The sequence below is a fragment of the Heterodontus francisci genome, chromosome 20 (assembly GCF_036365525.1).
Source record: "Heterodontus francisci isolate sHetFra1 chromosome 20, sHetFra1.hap1, whole genome shotgun sequence".
Classification (NCBI taxonomy): Eukaryota; Metazoa; Chordata; class Chondrichthyes; order Heterodontiformes; family Heterodontidae; genus Heterodontus; species Heterodontus francisci.
Window position 1 is genome coordinate 37385376 of NC_090390.1, and position 16768 is coordinate 37402143.

Below are 16768 nucleotides of genomic sequence, written 5' to 3' on the forward strand. Positions count from 1 at the left end.
TAGTGTTGCTAAAAAGTGGCGACCACTTTTCAAAGACATTAAAGCTGCAGTACAGACGCACCCTAAGGGCTGAATTTTATGAGCACGCCACCAATCGTGGCGGCATGCTCTGATCTTGCTGGCCTTCGCGCTTGGAGCAGCCGTTGCTGAGCCCCCGCGATATTTTGCGTGGGAGCTTATTTAAGTGGAGGGGACAGAGTGGCTGCACCCTGTATGTCATCGGGGGCGGCCACTCCGTCCCAGGCAACAGCGTCCGGCGCCGCTGCGCAGGTGCCAGCGCCATTTTTAAAGGGCTTCAGGCCCTTCACTTTTATTTGCATGTTTAAAGGTGCCGTTTTGGTAGAAAGTGCAGAAAATTTCAATTTATCTTTGGTTTTCCTCTCCCCCCCCACCCCCCCACTGAGTTCTCATTTAATAAATTGACATTTCCCCTCCAAAAACCACTTTTGAAAATGCCAACCTTTAACCCCCACCTTCAGAACATTTGACCTTCATCATCCATCCCCACAACCAATCGGAGCGGTTTTCCCGCTCCCTCACCCCTCCCAACCAGAAAATTAAAATCCTCCCCCCTCCCCACCAGTGTCTCGCCTTGAATCCCCAAACGGGGATCGGAAGGCACGGGACTTCCGGCCATTGGCTGGAATATTGGCGTGGGACAGCCGTCCTATCTAGGTATATTTATTTACATTTGTTTTTATAGATTTAGCAACACAAATGAAGGCTCCGCTGCCAACGGTAAAATGCGGTGGGGCCTTTCCCGGTGTTGGGTGATGTAGCGGTCCTCTCCCGGAAGAATTTTCTGGGCCCCCCCACCAAGACCCCCAATGCCAGAGGGCTCATAAAATTCAGCACTAAGAGTTTAGGAAATCCTTAATCCAGAATTTTGACAATGAAACCTTGTTCATCACATATTTCTAATATTATTCAAGCTACTTCTGGTACATTTTGATCATAATCAACTTGGTTAATCCATTAGTTTGTCTCATTTAGATGTGTTTATTATTGAATATTTTAATAAAATGCATTTGTAAATTAATTTATCACAGAGGCAGTCATTTTGAATTTGTACATCACAGTTACAAATAGAATCCAAAAATGAGCTAACATTTTAATGTTTACCATTATAACCATTAAGTGAATAAATATTTCTGGTCTGTATTTGCCAGGTTAGCAAGCATTTGATCATAGGGTAGATAATAGTGGCTTAGTTCTCAAAGATTACTGTTGTTTCTTAAGTACTGTTTTAATTATAATTTTCAGTAAATTCAAATTCTAAGGGGGCACATATGCATCTTTCAAAATGATGTGAATTCCAACTCAAAGTCAGCATTAGCATCATCATCTCGAGAAGTGTCACATTGCAATTATATGATAAGGATATTTGACAGTGATATCTGAATCTAATAGAAAACAGCTGTAAATATGACAGATGTTGGGAATCCCCTCTCTTCAGAGGAAAGCATATCTTTCAGACCAGGAGCTGGAGATCTGCTTGTAACGTTAAAAGAAGCAAAGGCGAAGGATTTGTAATAAGGCTGAGATTTTGCATTATAAAATATACAGCAGTATTAAGAAATTATTAAAAACCCAGCAGGTGAATTTCCATGGATGTTTTCCCGTTTGTCCACCATAACTTCGGCAGAAGAACATACGAACATACAAATTAGGAGCAGAAGTAGGCCATTCAGCCCCTCTAGCTTGTTCCGCCATTCAATAAGATCATGGCTGATCTGTTTGTGTCTCAAAGTCCACACTCCCATCTAGCCCTGAGAGCATTGAAACTTTGGAATGACAGCAGAAATTCAACCCAGTATGTTTAGATGCATATTTCTACAACAACCTTAATGCCAAAAACCTATCTGTGATATCAGTGGACTAACAATTAATGCAATCACATAGCACTCCTCCATCTTCTATTTTAATACTGAATTAACTAGATTTTTTAAAGTGGGTTAAAGTCTCGGTAAAATAGTAAACAAAGGAATGTCACATGAATGCATTAACCACTCATCCACTGATATTATCAACAGTAATTTCAAGGCTTAAGTCTGGTAATGACTGGGAACAAGGGAAAGGATGATGAAATGGCAAAGAATTACTCTGGTTAATTTGTAATGACATTGTAAATTCATTCAAAAAGAACATATTTATGATTTCACTATGTACAGTGACCTGAGCAATTTATCCTTGTTGTATCTGGTCTTACTATCTACAATAAAAAAGCAATAATTATCTGATATTTCACTTAACCATAAACGTGGTGACGTTTCAATGGCCATTTTATAGATATCCAGTAACTTGCTACTCTATCAGAGGATAAGGCATAGTTGCATGAATTAAGGCATCCTTAGGTGACTTTAACACAACTGATCGTACATTAACAGAATGATACCAGAAGTTTAGATAGCTGTCCTTAACAGTCCCACCCGCCTATGGTGAGATGCTGCATAAAGGTGCTAATTGAATAAGTTCATTCAGTGAGGATCTGCTTGCAAGTGCAGTAAATGTTATTTTACTGTAAAATTATGGATAAGTGACAGGAAATAATGCTCTTCTTGCAATGTTGATTACAACAGCCATCATTTTAAAATACAGCATTGCAAAATCATGCATGAACTTCATTATCATATCCAGTTATACATGTGTATTCACTGTGGTTTCAAGAAGTCTTCTCCTGGTACATGAACACATCTAAGTCAGCCTTATGTCGCACTTGTGTCAATTATAATATGTTCATATATTTGCGTATTTCCTTTAAAACTTGAGGCAAACAAAAATTCACGGTTATCTGCCAATACAGAAGTGAATGCCCTTGGAGCCTGGATGATGACTTCATTAAATTTCTTAAATTTTCCTTTGGTTGTGTCCCATTGAAAAATCTCTGTAAATGAGTAGTCATTTCCCAGAATGGCATACTGCCATTTGTTTAATTTAAGAGGCTGCAATACCATGGATCCTCGTGATGGAAATGTCTGTACTTCCACAAACATGGAGACATTCCATTTCATTATCCTGGAGTCACCAAGGAATCTTGTTAAGCAAATATATAAATTGTCTTTGATTTTAAAATGTTTGACTGCATACACATCTTCTGTCTCAGGAATATCAGTGCGCCACACAAATTCTCTCTTCCCTTTGTTCCACTGATAGATAATAGGGCGCTGGAAACGACTTAACAAGATTAAGTGAGGTTTTTTAGCTATTTCAAGGTACTCCACATCTATATCTCGGTACCAATGATGCAATGACTGATGAGAGTAAAATCCATTTCCATTCCATTTATATACTGTTGTAGTCCCACCCTTGGAGCTATCAGCAATAATGAAGAACCATTCTCCTTCTATTTGAAATGATTCAATGTCATTTGGCTTTCTGATTGTTAAAACATCAATATCCTGGATTTTAATAAACTTGTTGACAGAAATATCCCTTTTGTATATGTGAGAGCCGCCAAAGAGCTGAGCAACAACTACAAACAGCTGACCTTCAATGAGCAGTGGTTTGCAGAATACTGTAGCAGTGCCTGTGTAAAGATCCAAAAAAAATTAGAAAGAATGCACAAGGAGAGAGTAATGATATTTTCCACTTTAAATGAGAGGCATTCATACCAGTAATGTTGTCAAAATTCCTGAAGACCATTTCTACATGATCCCATTCAAAGATGCTGCAGCTCCCCGCCATAGGTTGTGCAATTGCGACATAAATATCGCTCATGTAAGTGAAGCTTTCAATTGACAAAGAGCGAAATTTCAGGGTCTGGTAAACAACAAAATCTATGAAAAAGAAAAAACACCATTTATTAAATGTAACATTCATCAGAATTTAATCATTCATGCATTACTGACGCTAGGACAGGAAAATTGAGATTTTGTATGATCTTCTCCCTTAATTAGTTCACCAACTTAAAATACTCAAGTTGACTGAAGTTTACCTTTTAATGAAATGAGTTTTTGTAATGCTGTGACCAATTGGCCTTAAGGAAAGGAACATTAGGCACTAGGGAAAGGATCATTAGGGAAGCACCAATGGGCATCATGCACAACCTAATTCTATACTGCTACCAACTCCATTCCGTAGCCACTGACTCCATACCTCTCCTGGAAACTGTCTGAGGCTGAATAAGACTGTTTGCAACCTTGCTGCCATATTTGATCCCGAGATCACATATCCGTTCCATCATAAGACAGTCTATTTCCACCTCCGTAGCATCACCTGTCTCCGTCCCTGCTTCAGTTCACCTGCTGCTGAAACCATCATCCATGCCTTTGTTACCTCCAGACGCGACTATTCCAATGCACACCTGGCTGGCCTCACACATTGTAACCTTTGTAAACTTGAGGCCACCTGCTGCACATGTCCCAACTCACATCACTCCCATTCACCTATCACCCCTGTGTTTGCTGACCTATATTGGTACCTGGTCAAGCAACGACTCAACTTTAAAATCTCATCATTGTTTTCAAATCCCTCAGTGGCCTCTCCCCTCCCTGTCTCTGTAATCTCCTCCAGCCCTACAACCTTCTGGATATTTGCGCTCCTCCAATTCTGGCTTCATGAGCATTCCTGATTTTAATTGCTCCACCATTGGCGACATGCCTTCAGCTGCCAAGGCCTTAAGCTCTGGAATTCCCTCACTAAACCTCTCTATATCTTTCCTCCTTTAAGATGCTCCTTAAGCCTGCCTATTTGACAAAACTGTTGGCCATCTGCCCTAAAATCTCCTTATGCGGCTCAGTATCAAATTTTGTTTGGTAACACATCTTGTGGCATTTTACGATGTTAAAGGCACTATGTAAATACAAGTTGGTGTTGTTCTTGGTACTGTTTTCCAAAAGATAACCCAAACTATAGTACCATGATGAAAAAAGTAAATAATGTTATAAACATATAAATGAAAGCAAAATAAAAGATACATAAAAAAAGAAAAAAATAGCTTGTTCTAAGAGTGTTGGACTCTAGAGGGCGCGGCTTCAGGCAGGCCCAGAAAGAGGAGACCCAGCTCTCAATATTGGGCTGACATCCAACGGGATACTTGTGACTGATGGATGTAGTTCTCCTAACCACCACAATCATCAAAGACAGGTAGAGCTCATTAGCCTTAGGTACAGCCCACCTGGGAAAAGATACTGTGAAGATATAAGCCGTGGGGAAAGTAACAATAAACTACCTTAGCTACTCATCCCTAATAAGTTGCTCAAGAATCTCATCCCTAGGGAGGAACACAATAGACATACTTGTAAGGTAATGCATATTAGAATGAGAACAGAAAATGCGCATGCTAAAGTGGCTGTTCTTGAAGCAGGCCAGCCTAAATGTAGGGCTAGGCAAGCCTAGTCCCACAGGGAAACCTCCACAAAGGGCAGACACTACTAAAATTTTCTGGTGAGGTTTTGCCCCTACCAAAAAGACGTTTTAAACTAAATTAACTAAAATGATCAATTTGAATCAAAATGGTAAAATAAAAATAAATTACTTCAAAATATTAATACAGTAGCAGACAGCTTCATCTGGGGTTGCAGGAGGCAGAAAGAAATACTGCAAATCAGATCTACAACTATGTACTTTTGTTGATCAATCCTATGTCAGCATTGATAATCACTATAGAGGCATCGACAGCCCAGATCAGCTTGCCTCCCACCAGAAAAAAGGTCGATGGTGGGAGCTAACAGCAGGCATCTAGAGATAAAAAGCAGAGGGGAAGCATAATAAAAATTCTCAATCAATTTTTGTTCACCCACCTTTGTCTGAAATCTGTAAGTTTCTCCATCCAGGGTAAATCAAATTTGGATATTACAAAACCAGCACTGATCATTATGCAAAAATATTTTTTGAGTCTTATTGAATCACCTGCAATCAAGCAGTCAAATTCTTTCAGTGGAAGGTGGCTTATTTTTGTTTCATTATACTTCCCTGGACTTGCACAACGGATCTGATCGACTGTTGCATTGGTGCTATCCAACCATCCTACCAACCATTTCAGTTTGCAATCACAGTGGAAAGAATTGCCTCTAAGATCTCTGTAAAGAAAAGCAGTTTTAATTGGTGACTTATTACACAAATTACAGTTAAATACTGCCATATTAATGCCTGATATTAATATATGATTTTAATTTTTCTTTTCGAAACAGCAATGAGAATACTGCATTTATTGTATTAATTAAACCATTAATTTTGTTTCACATACATAGGTGTCAGCCATGGTTCAGTGGTAGCACTTTTGCCACCAAGTCAGAAAGTAGCAAGTCCCAATCCAGAGACTTGAGAACAAAATCTAGGCTGACATGGAGGTACCATCTATCAGATGAGACACTACACTGAGGCCCTGTCTGCTCTGTCAGGTGGATGTAAAAGATTCCATGGTAGTATTTTGAAGAAGAGTTCTCCCTGGTGTCTTGGCCAATATTTATCCCTCAACCAACATCACAAAAAAACACATTATCTCATTGTTGCTTGTGGGAGCTTGCTGTACATACATTTGGCTGCTGAGTTCCCATACAACACTTCAAACAAGCACTTAAAAAGTAAAGCACTTTAAGATTCTTGAGGTCACAAAAGACACTTTATAAATGTAAGTCCTTCTTAACCTTTTTCTTTGAAATAATTTTTGTTTTGGTATCAATAAAAATCAATCAATAAAATTAATTTAACTACATGAATAGCTTTAACTAACTTGAATCTTATAATTATTACAGTAGCAAAAAGCTGCTGATAGGAATTTAATCTTTTTAAACAAGCCTACAACAGTGCGATCCTCGTTTCACATGCTTCAGAACATCATGCTCATGCCTCACTCCATGGTTTAAGCATATAATCTAGCCCTCACTTCAGAGCAGTACTGAGGGAATATTGCATTGTTGGAAGCGATATCTTTCAGATGAGATATTAAACCAAGGCCTTATCTGCTTACTCAGCTGGATGTAAAAGATCCAATGGCACTATTTAAAGAAAAGTTTGTGAGTTATCCTGGCCAATGTTTATCCTTCAACAGCATTGCCAAAACAGATTAACTGGTCATTCATCTCATTGCTGTTTGTAAGAGCTTGCTATGTGTAAAACAAAAGTAACCACACTTCAAAAGTAATTAGATAGCTGTAAAGCACATTGGCATGTCCTGAGGACTTAAAAGGCACTGTATAAATGCAAGTTGTTTCTTTCCTTTGTTACGACCAGGTGAGAAAGAGGTCTGAGAGGTCCCTCTCAGCCTTCACCAGGTCTTTCTTTAACAGGGTTTTATTTTAAACACATTGTGTTTTTAGCTCCACCTTGGTGTTCACCGCTTTCCAATTATAAGGCAAAGAAACCAGCACAACAGGTTTTCTCAGGTTTAAAGAAATGTGAAATTTATTAAACTTGAACTCTAATTCGGTTAACGCCTACAGATACATGCCACGCCCCACGCTAGCATGCATACGTGATATACATATGGAGATAGGGACAGAAAGAGCGGAAGAAAAATTAAAGTGGAAAGAGTTTGAGGCAATATCTGAAGAGTTGTTGTTACTATCTTCGAGCTCACTGTAGAGTCCTTGATTGTAGGTAGATCTTACTTTTCATTGGGGCCCAGTATTCTTCTTAAATCTTGTTTGCTGTAGGAGACTTTTCTCTCTTGCGGTCTATGTATCTTCAGTGGGTTTTGGAGTTCTGGGAGAAAGAGATGGGGGCAGACAGACAGGAGAGGAGGTCTGCTTCAATCCAGGAACATTCAGCTTTCTGCAGATTCTCAGTTCAAACCCCAATTCAGAAAAAAACCCAGACTGCCAAGCAGGTTAGTCATGTGACTAACTGGTTTGACCACGTCCATTTGTGGATTGTATTGGAGCAGGGGATACCTCCTTTGTTCCCCAAATACTGTCTGTTAATATGCATATGTATTTTTTCCAACCAAGATCTGCCAGTCCTTGTAACAGGCCTTCTCTTCTTCCCAGCAACAATTTGAAACTTCAATATCCATGTGGTGAAATTAATAATGCCTCATCCTTGGCAGGTGGGGGCCTGCATGACACCTCCACACCCAGGGGAACAAAATGCAATTTGAGAAAAGCGCATTTCATTAAATGGGCTGACAGAAAATATAAGATACAGAAAATCATGCATTTCTCTCATTCATTCCCATTTATTCATAAATCCTAAAACTTACTACAGCCTGTTTTCTCTTGGTGCCAGTGCTGCTTTAATTGCCCCCTTTTTGCCATCCCAATAAACATGTGGTTCTTCGGGGACGTTTTTCTTCAGTTTGTCCATTGCCATGACTGTCTAGGGTCTTGTTCCTGTTCAGGTCTGCCAAGGGGTGGGGGGAGAAGTTAGATTTAATTAGCCCTAAATTGGAATTTTTTCCAAGAGAGTCAATCCTGAATGCTCTTTCAGTGCTTTGCTGGGTCATGCAAAGGCTTTTGACTTTGGGGGATGGGTTGTTCTCTTTGGTTCAGACTGTGGGGGAGGACTCTTTGCTAATCTCCCCTTTGTCCTCTGGGACACTCTTACCCGCAGGTATTTGTGTAGACTCTACTGCACGCCCCTGTGGCACTTCGACTAGGTGAGGCATTACCCTCATGGTTTCTCTGCCCCGTAGGGGTTCCTGTAAATGCGATTAGCAACTCTGGTGGGGTGCTTCTTGTGTTCGCATTTACGTAGGAGGATGTGGAGTCTAACCATTCATCTTTGTCGGGGTTGGCTGACCGGACAGTGAGGGTTTTCATTCGGGATTCCTCCTGGACTTCCTTTAACCTGTCCTCTTGGTCACTTTTTCCCCTTCCCTGTCTAACCTTTTGCCAGCCTGTCCCTTTTTGTTCTTGGCGGGGGTCCCTTACAGTTCAGCAGCCGTCTGCTGGAGGGTCCTCCTAACACGGGACAGGACTTAGGGGTGCAGGTTTCACTGTAGGTTGGGGTTTCCCCGCAACCTGGCACATGTGGCAACTCTTGCAGTACTCCACCACATCTTTGTGGCGTTTTGGCCAGTCAAACTGCTGTCTTATGTGGGCTTTGGTCTTTCGTATACCAGCATGTACAGCCACTGTAGTCTCGTGGGCCCTTCTTAATATTTCTGTCCAGTACCTCTGCGACACCACTAACTGGTGAACTACTGTCCACTCCTTGCTCTCAGGTCTGTGAGGAGAACTCCATTTCCTCATCAGTACCTCATTCTTTAAATAGTAGCAATCAGGGACTCCATCTGCTTCACTTTCAGACTGGAAAGCCTGCGCTAACTCGCGCAGTGCTGGGTCGGCTCACTGAGCCTCAGCTAGGGAAAATCCATTTAATTCATTCACGGGGTCTCCTAACATTCCAAAGAAAATCTCAAACAGACAGACCTGGTCATCTGCCAGCAGTGCTAATTCAGTCTCCTCTAAGGGAGCTGATTTGATCATGGCCTGATCCACTACACACTCAGGGAAACTGCAGGGGTCCGTCTCCCGCCACTGCCCTGTCTCTCTGACCTCCTGCGATCTTTCTTTCACTACTGGGATGGGGAGGGGGGGCGGTACTACCACCTTCACCCCCGCCAGATCATTACCTAGGAGCAGGTCAAGCCCATCCAGAGGCAAACTAGGGACAATCCCTACGGTCACCAGTCCTGAAATTAGGTTGCACTCCAGGTGCACCCCGTGAACAGGTACAGGCAAACACTGCTCTCCAATATCATTCACCACCATTCTGGTGTTTGTTGCACTCTCTGGGGGAAAGGTCAGGCCTTTTCCCAGAAAAAAGGGATCGTGGCCCCTGTGTCCCTGAGTCTTACTATGGGCTTGCTTGCCCCACTTGAGGGGTATGGGGTTCCTTTCCCTTCAGACATAAAACCTTGATAACCTTCAGAAATCCTATTACATGTTCCTGCACTTGCAGCCGTAAGCTTCCTGGGTCTCACTCTTACTGTGGTTAAAGCCACAGCTTGTTCTGCTGTGCTTTCCATCAGACTCCCTTCTTCACTGAGCGGGTGTGCCCTGATTAACCCTACAGGTTTTCCCTTTAGTTTCCAGCAGTCAGCTTTTAAATGCCCTGCTTTATTACAATGGAAGTACACAGCTATCTGGGTCTCACTCTTACTGCTCACAGCACCTTCCCTTTTGGCTAGAGGAGGACTCCCTGTGTCTCCTGCTTTTCTTTCTCTCCCAGGACTATTTGGGCTCCTATCACCTTCCCAACCATTGTCCTTTTCAGATTTGTGGAGGTGAGTAGGAAAGGTTCTCCCCTGGGAAACTAAGATAAATTAAAGCAAACTCTTCGGCCAGAATGGCCGCTTGCCGGGCTCTCTGGACCCACTGCTCCTCTACATGGGTCTTTATGGAGAGTGAGAGAGTGTTTAAATTCTTCAAACAGAATTACTTCTCTGAGATTCTCATAGCTGAGCTGTACGTTAAGAGCCCTCAGCCACTGGTCAAAAGCCAGCTGCTTACTTCTTTCAAACTTCAGATAAGTTTGATTAGCTTGCTTCTTGAGGGTTCTAAACTTTTGGCGATAGGCTTTGGGTACTAATTCAGATGCCTCGAGGATAGCATTTTTGGTCAGTTCATAATTTGATGATCTCTCATCTGGCAACAGGGAATAAACCTAATGGGTTTTTCCAGTTAGCTTGCTTTGTAGTAAAAGAGACTAGGTCTCAGCTGACTATTTTAGCTGCCTTGCCAGTTTCTCAAAGAACACAAAAAATACCTCCACATTCTTCCTCATTGAATTTTGGAGTTAGCTGAGCTAGTTTTAACAATTTTGTACCCAGCCCTGAATTATGCTCCTCCATATTGGCCATGCTTTCACTGGGGTTACTCTGTCGCCCCCTAGTTAACTCAAGCCACTTCAGCTCTCTTTCTTTGCATTCTTTCTGGAATAGTCTTTCTCTCTCTCTCTCTCCTCTCCCTTTCGTTCCTTCTCCTGTCTTTCATTTACTTCACATTCCTTCTGGAAGGCTCTCTCTTTCTCCCTCTTCTCTAATTCAAGTTTCCTTTGTTCCAATTGTATCTTTGCTAGCAGTACCCTGTCTGGGTCTGCTTCTAACCCTGTTTCTGCTTCTTCAGATTCAAGGGAAAAAATGGTTGGCCACTAGCCTTAGGAGTTCAGACTTCCTAGCCTTGCCACGTACAGTGATCCCACAATGCACAGTCAATTTTCTCAGCTCCTCCATAGACAGTGCTTTTAACTTATCCCAAGTTACTTCAACCTGGCTTGGAGAGCTACTAGCTTCAGTTGCAGGCATGGTAGTATTCAAGCACACACAAGCACAAGAAAACCTGTATTAATCTTGCTCTATTTTGTTTGGGAACAATTTGGCTTTCCACATCCAATTTCTCTTGTTTGTCTGTGGGTCAATTCCGGATGCTAGCACCCAAATTTCTGTTACGACCAAGTGAGAAAGATATCTAGGGTCCCCTTTCAGCTTTCACCTGGTCTTACTATAACAGGGTTTAATTTTAAACACATTGTGTTTTTAGCTCCCCCTTGGTGAATCCTTGTTCACCGCTTTCCAATTATAAGGCAAGAAACCAACACAATAGGTTTTCTCAGGTTTAAAAAAGAAAAGTGAAATTTATTAAACTTATACTCCAATTCAGGTAATACCTACGGATACATGCAGCGCCCCACGCTAGCACCTAAACGCGATACACACATGCAGACAGGGGACAGAAAGAGCAAAAGAAAAATTAAAGGGGAAACGTTTGAGGCAATATCTGAAGAGTTGTTGTTACGGTTCTTCAAACTCACTGTAGAGTCCTTGATTGTAGGTTGATCTTACTTTTCGTTGGGGCTTAGTATTCTTCTTAAACCATGTTCACTGTAGGAGACTTTTCTCTCTTGCGGTCCATGTGTCTTCAGTGGGTTTTGGAGTTCCGGGAGAAAGAGATGGGAGCAGACAGACAGGAGAGGAGGTCTGCTTCAATCCAGGAGCATTCAGCTTTCTGCAGACTCTCAGTTCAAACTCCAATTCAGAAAAAACCCCAGACTGCCAAGCAGGTTAGTCATGTGACTAACTGGTTTGACCACGTCCATTTGTGGATTGTATTGGAGCAGGGGATACCTCCTTTGTTCCCCAAGTACTGTCTGTTCATATGAAAATGTATTTTTTCCAACCAAGGTCTGCCAGTCCTTGTAACAGGCCTTCTCTTCTTCCTAGCAACAATTTGAAATTTCAATGTCCATGTGGCAAAATAAATAATGCCTCATCCTTGGCAGGTGGGGGCCTACACAATACCTTACCTAAGCAGCATAAATACTGAGAAAACTGTTCGGTAATACTACTTGCCAAAAGATTGAGCAGGTATAGTTAAGAAAACTTCACTGAGAAAATTATGCCTTACAATCATTATTTGATGGGGTACAGCAAAGCAGAAATCTGCTCTTTGAATTGGAGGAAAACTCCTAGAAGCCAGGCATGACACAACATAAGAGAGGAGGTGAATTCTATTTCCAAGGTCCACTGCACCTAGGATAATTTATTGAAGAAGTTTTCTGATCTCTGAAAAGATATCCAGATAAAGAGCCAAAGCAATGGTACATCTCATGGCACATCATTACTGGGCATCCAGACATATCTTGAGCAACAGAGAAAATCTTTATTAACCAAAACTATTCAGAAAGCAAAGTTCCTGTCTGACTATTACTTTAACATTTTTGAAGCAATTACATCTTAAAAAGACTGTGTAAAGCCTTATGACATAATGTACTTAGGCTTCTAAATGACCTTTATGACATTTGTCAGAGTTTTATTTAAATTTAAAGTGGTGAAGGTTCAGAGTAAAAAAAATGCGAATGAATAAGAGGTTGGTGGAAAGTTAGGAAGGAATAGACACTTTTTAGAGGAGTTATGTGAAGTTGGGAAAGGCACGATCTATGTTTCCAATTTGCGTGAATGAATTTGATTCAGACGCTCAATGCAAACAGATTAAACTAACACAGGCTACCAAACTAGGAGATGCACTTGACTTAGACAGTCCAGGAACGAAAGGAAATAAGTTGGGAAAAGTATGGAAGTGGGCGGAACATTGTGGAGGAAATTTAGTACGGCCAAGTATAAAGTGCTGCGCATAGCAAGTAAAGAATAGGTGACATAAGTTTGCTGAATGGTGTTGAAATAGTTAAAGATGATGTTGAAAGAGGGGTTTTAATTGGCACAATGGCCAGAATTTTGCGACCCTCTGGGAGCAGGCTGGCAGGCAGGATGGAGAGGGGGCATCAAATTGTGTGGGATGGTGGGGTGGGTGTTGAGGGGCTCACCTGCCCTTGGGCTAATTGAGGTTTTAGGTGGCTAATTAAGGGCCACATATGGGCCTCTTCCCACTGCTGCTGGGAGGGATTCACACACCATGTGGCTCAGGCACCCCCAAGGGTAAGGGCCGCCCCAGCTTAATACCCCCTCCCACACCTCCCCCGATCACCCGAGCAAGCTCGCCCCACTTACCTGAACTCTGGGCCTCCATCACTGGCTGGGTCTGGGGCCAGGTACAGTGCCAACAGTGGCCACTGCTGTCGGTGGCATTGCTGGGATTGAAGAGCTGCCGGTCCTCTGTTTGGCAGTTCTTGGAGGTGGGACATCCTGCCTCAAAGAGGCAGAAGCCACGACCTCAGGTACCTAATTGCCTGAGCCATGCAAAATTGCATCATGGCTTCCTGGACCGGCAGAGATGGGTTCGCACCTGACTTTCCAGCCACTGGCAGGGCCACAGCCTCCGTGTTAAATCCTGGCCAATATGTCCAATCACTGCACAACAGCAATCAACAAAGTGATAGAATGCTGAATTGCATTACCAAACTAGTAACTATAAGGCCAATATGCATCCAGGACTATTGCTCCTTAGGTACTATACACACTGGTAGCGAAACACAAAAGAAGCAAAGTTATACTTCATGCTGCACAGCAACATTGGAATCTTGGCATGTAGTGCATATTGTATCGGGAATATACAATGGTCAAGAAATAGGATTTCCTGAGCAGCAGACCTTAGAGGGCTTTTGCTCACTCTTGCTTGCCTGTCTTGCTTCTGACCAGATACTAATACTCCATGACCTTATCCCAGAGGAAGGGGAGAATGAAGGAATCCCCCAAGCTCATGGCTAGTATCATCCTTCGCTTTTCATTCTTTATCTCCTCATTCCATTACAATATACTACAACACAATTTTGTAGTCCACGTTAAGCAGTGAAATGGGCCGCCAATTTCTGATTTCCTCCCCTTTCCACTTGTAGATGAGGGCGACGATACCTTTCCTCATGGATTCTGACATACTGTCAGCCAGAAGCATAATCTTGTACGCTTCCAGCAGGTCTGGGCCGATCCAGTCCCAAAGAGTTGAATACGACTCAAACGGTAAGCTATCGCTTCCAGGAGTTTTACTCGTCTCGAAGGACCAGTCGGTCTTTGTCAGCTTGTCCAGAATAAGTGGTTTGTCCAGACTCTCCTGTGTACTGTCATCTCAAACCTCCCTGATAGAGGATAGGAAGGAATGGGAGGCTGTGCTGCCTGTGGGCTTCATGCTGTACAGCCCGGCATAAAAGGATTTGCTGATCCTTAGAATGTCAGGCTGCGGTGACGTTACCAAGCCATCCTCTTCCTTCAGGTTGCTGATCACAGAGCTCTCTTTGTGTACCTCTTGGAAGAAGAAGCATGAGCACGTCTCATCCTGCTCCACAAGGCGGACTCTGGGCCAGAAGACGATCTTAGAGGCCTCCATGCAAAGAGTCTGGCCTGCTGGCTTTTCACCTCTTGGAGTTCCTCCTTAACCTTGATCCCTATCGACCGCAGCAGCAGCAGATTTTGCATGCTTTTCTGGAGTTGGGACGTTTCCCTCTGATTCTTTCGCCCTCTGAACTTCTCTGACTATGAATAACCTTTTGATGTTCACCTTGATCGCTTCCCACCAATGTATCAGGAACTCAAGAGGGGTTTCACGGTTCTCCAACCTTTGTAATCCCTTCTGAATTCCTCAACGTTCTCTGGGGTCAACAGTTTCACATCCAGCTTCCCTGTCCCTCTGCCAACCCTTTGGTCATCCTGCAAGTGACAGTCGGCCAGCAGGAGGCAGTGGTCAGAGAAGAACACAAGTTTGACATTGGTGTATCTGACCGCGAAAGCTTAGGACACAAACAAGAAGTCAATTCTGGAAAAGATGACCCGTTTGGTGTCGGCCAGGTCCAGTGGTTTCCAATTGGCCGTCAGCTCTGGAGGCGGGAGCTCATCCCTTAAAAGGACAGTGTCCCCGATGGCAGGCTGTTAATTGCCTGCCCACCATCAAGTGGCTTCAGGGGTCTGACATAGGGCCGAGGCAGGGTCTCCCCCACCACCTTCCAGCCAACTGCCGGGACCTCCTTCACCACACAGTCATACAGTCATAGAGTTATACAGCACAGAAACAGGCCCTTCGGCCCACCATGTCCGCGCCGGCCATCAAGCATATCTACTCTAATCCAATTTTCCAGCACTTGGCCCGAAGCCTTGTATGTTATGGCCTTTCAAGTGCTCATTTAAATACTTCTTAAATGTTTTGAGGGTTCCTGCCTCTACCAGCCCTTCAGGCAGTCTGTTCCAGATTCCAACCACCCTCTGGGTGAAAAAAGTTTTCCTCAAATCCCCTCTAAACCTCCTGCCCCTTATCTTAAATCTATGCCCCCTGGTTATTGACACCTCCACTAAGGGAAAAAATTTCTTCCTATCTACCCTATCGATGCACCTCATAATTTTGTATACCTCCATCAGGTCCCCCCTCAGCCTTCTCTGCTCTAAGGAAAACAACCCTAGCCGATCCAGTCTCTCTTCATAGCTGAAATACTCCAGCCCAGGCAACATCCTGGTGAATCTCCTCTGCACCCTCTCCAGTGCAATCACACCCTTCCTATAGTGTGGCGACCGAAACTGTACAAAGTACTCCAGCTGTGGCCTAACTAGCGTTTTTTACAGTTCCATCATAACCTCCCTTCTCTGATATTCTATGCCACAGCTAATAAAGGCATGGATCCCATATGCCTTCCTTATCTACCTGTGCTGCTGCCTTCAGTGATCTATGGACAAGTCCCTTGGACCCTCTGTACTTCCTAGGGTCCTACCATCCATTGTACATTTCCTTGCCTTGTTAGTCCTCCCAAAATGCATCACCTCACACTTCTCAGCATTAAATTCCATTTGCCACTGCTCTGTCCATCTTACCAGCCCATCTACATCATCCTGTAATCTAAGGCTATCCTCCTCACTATTTACGACACCACTAATTTATGTGTCATCTGCGAGCTTACTGATCATACCTCCTATATTCACATCTAAATCATTAATGCACACGACAAACAGCAGGGGTCCCAGCACCGATCCCTGCGGTACACCACAGGTCACAGGCTTCCACTCACAGAAACAACCCTCGACCATCACCTTCTGCCTCCTGCCACTAAGCCAATTTTGGATCCAATTTGCCAAATTGCCCTGGATCCCATGGGCTCTTACCGTTTTGACCAATCTCCCATGCCGGACCTTATTAAAGGCCTTAATGAAGTCCATGTAGACTATATCAATTGCTTTACCCTCATCTACACACTAGTCACCTCCTCGAAAAATTCAATGAAATTTGTTAGACATGATCTCCCCCTGACAAAGCCATGCTGACTATCTCTGATTAATCCCTACCTCTCCAAGTGGAGATTAATCCTGTCCCTCAGAATTTTTTCCAATAGTTTCCTTATCACTGATGTCACCGGCCTGTAATTACCTGGTTTATCCCTACCACCCTACTTGCATAATGGTACCACATTCACTAGCCTCCAGTCCTCTGGCACTTCTCCTTTGGCCAGAGAGGATTTG

The 16768-nt window shown here is 43.1% G+C and overlaps 1 protein-coding gene across 2 annotated transcripts in view; it reads right to left on the reverse strand.

The window, feature by feature from the left end:
* Nucleotides 1-1055: 1055 nt before the first annotated feature.
* The window catches only part of LOC137380919 (leucine-rich glioma-inactivated protein 1-like), a 51356-nt gene continuing 35643 nt past the window's right edge, over nt 1056-16768 (reverse strand). For both annotated transcript variants that reach the window (XM_068053329.1, XM_068053328.1), the window contains 3 exons: nt 5851-6020; nt 3612-3776; nt 1056-3526 (listed from right to left, as the gene is read on the reverse strand). In XM_068053329.1, the coding sequence (XP_067909430.1) occupies nt 2706-3526; nt 3612-3776; nt 5851-6020 (1156 nt within the window). In that variant the 3' untranslated portion in view covers nt 1056-2705. The remainder of the gene's footprint in view (nt 3527-3611; nt 3777-5850; nt 6021-16768) is intronic.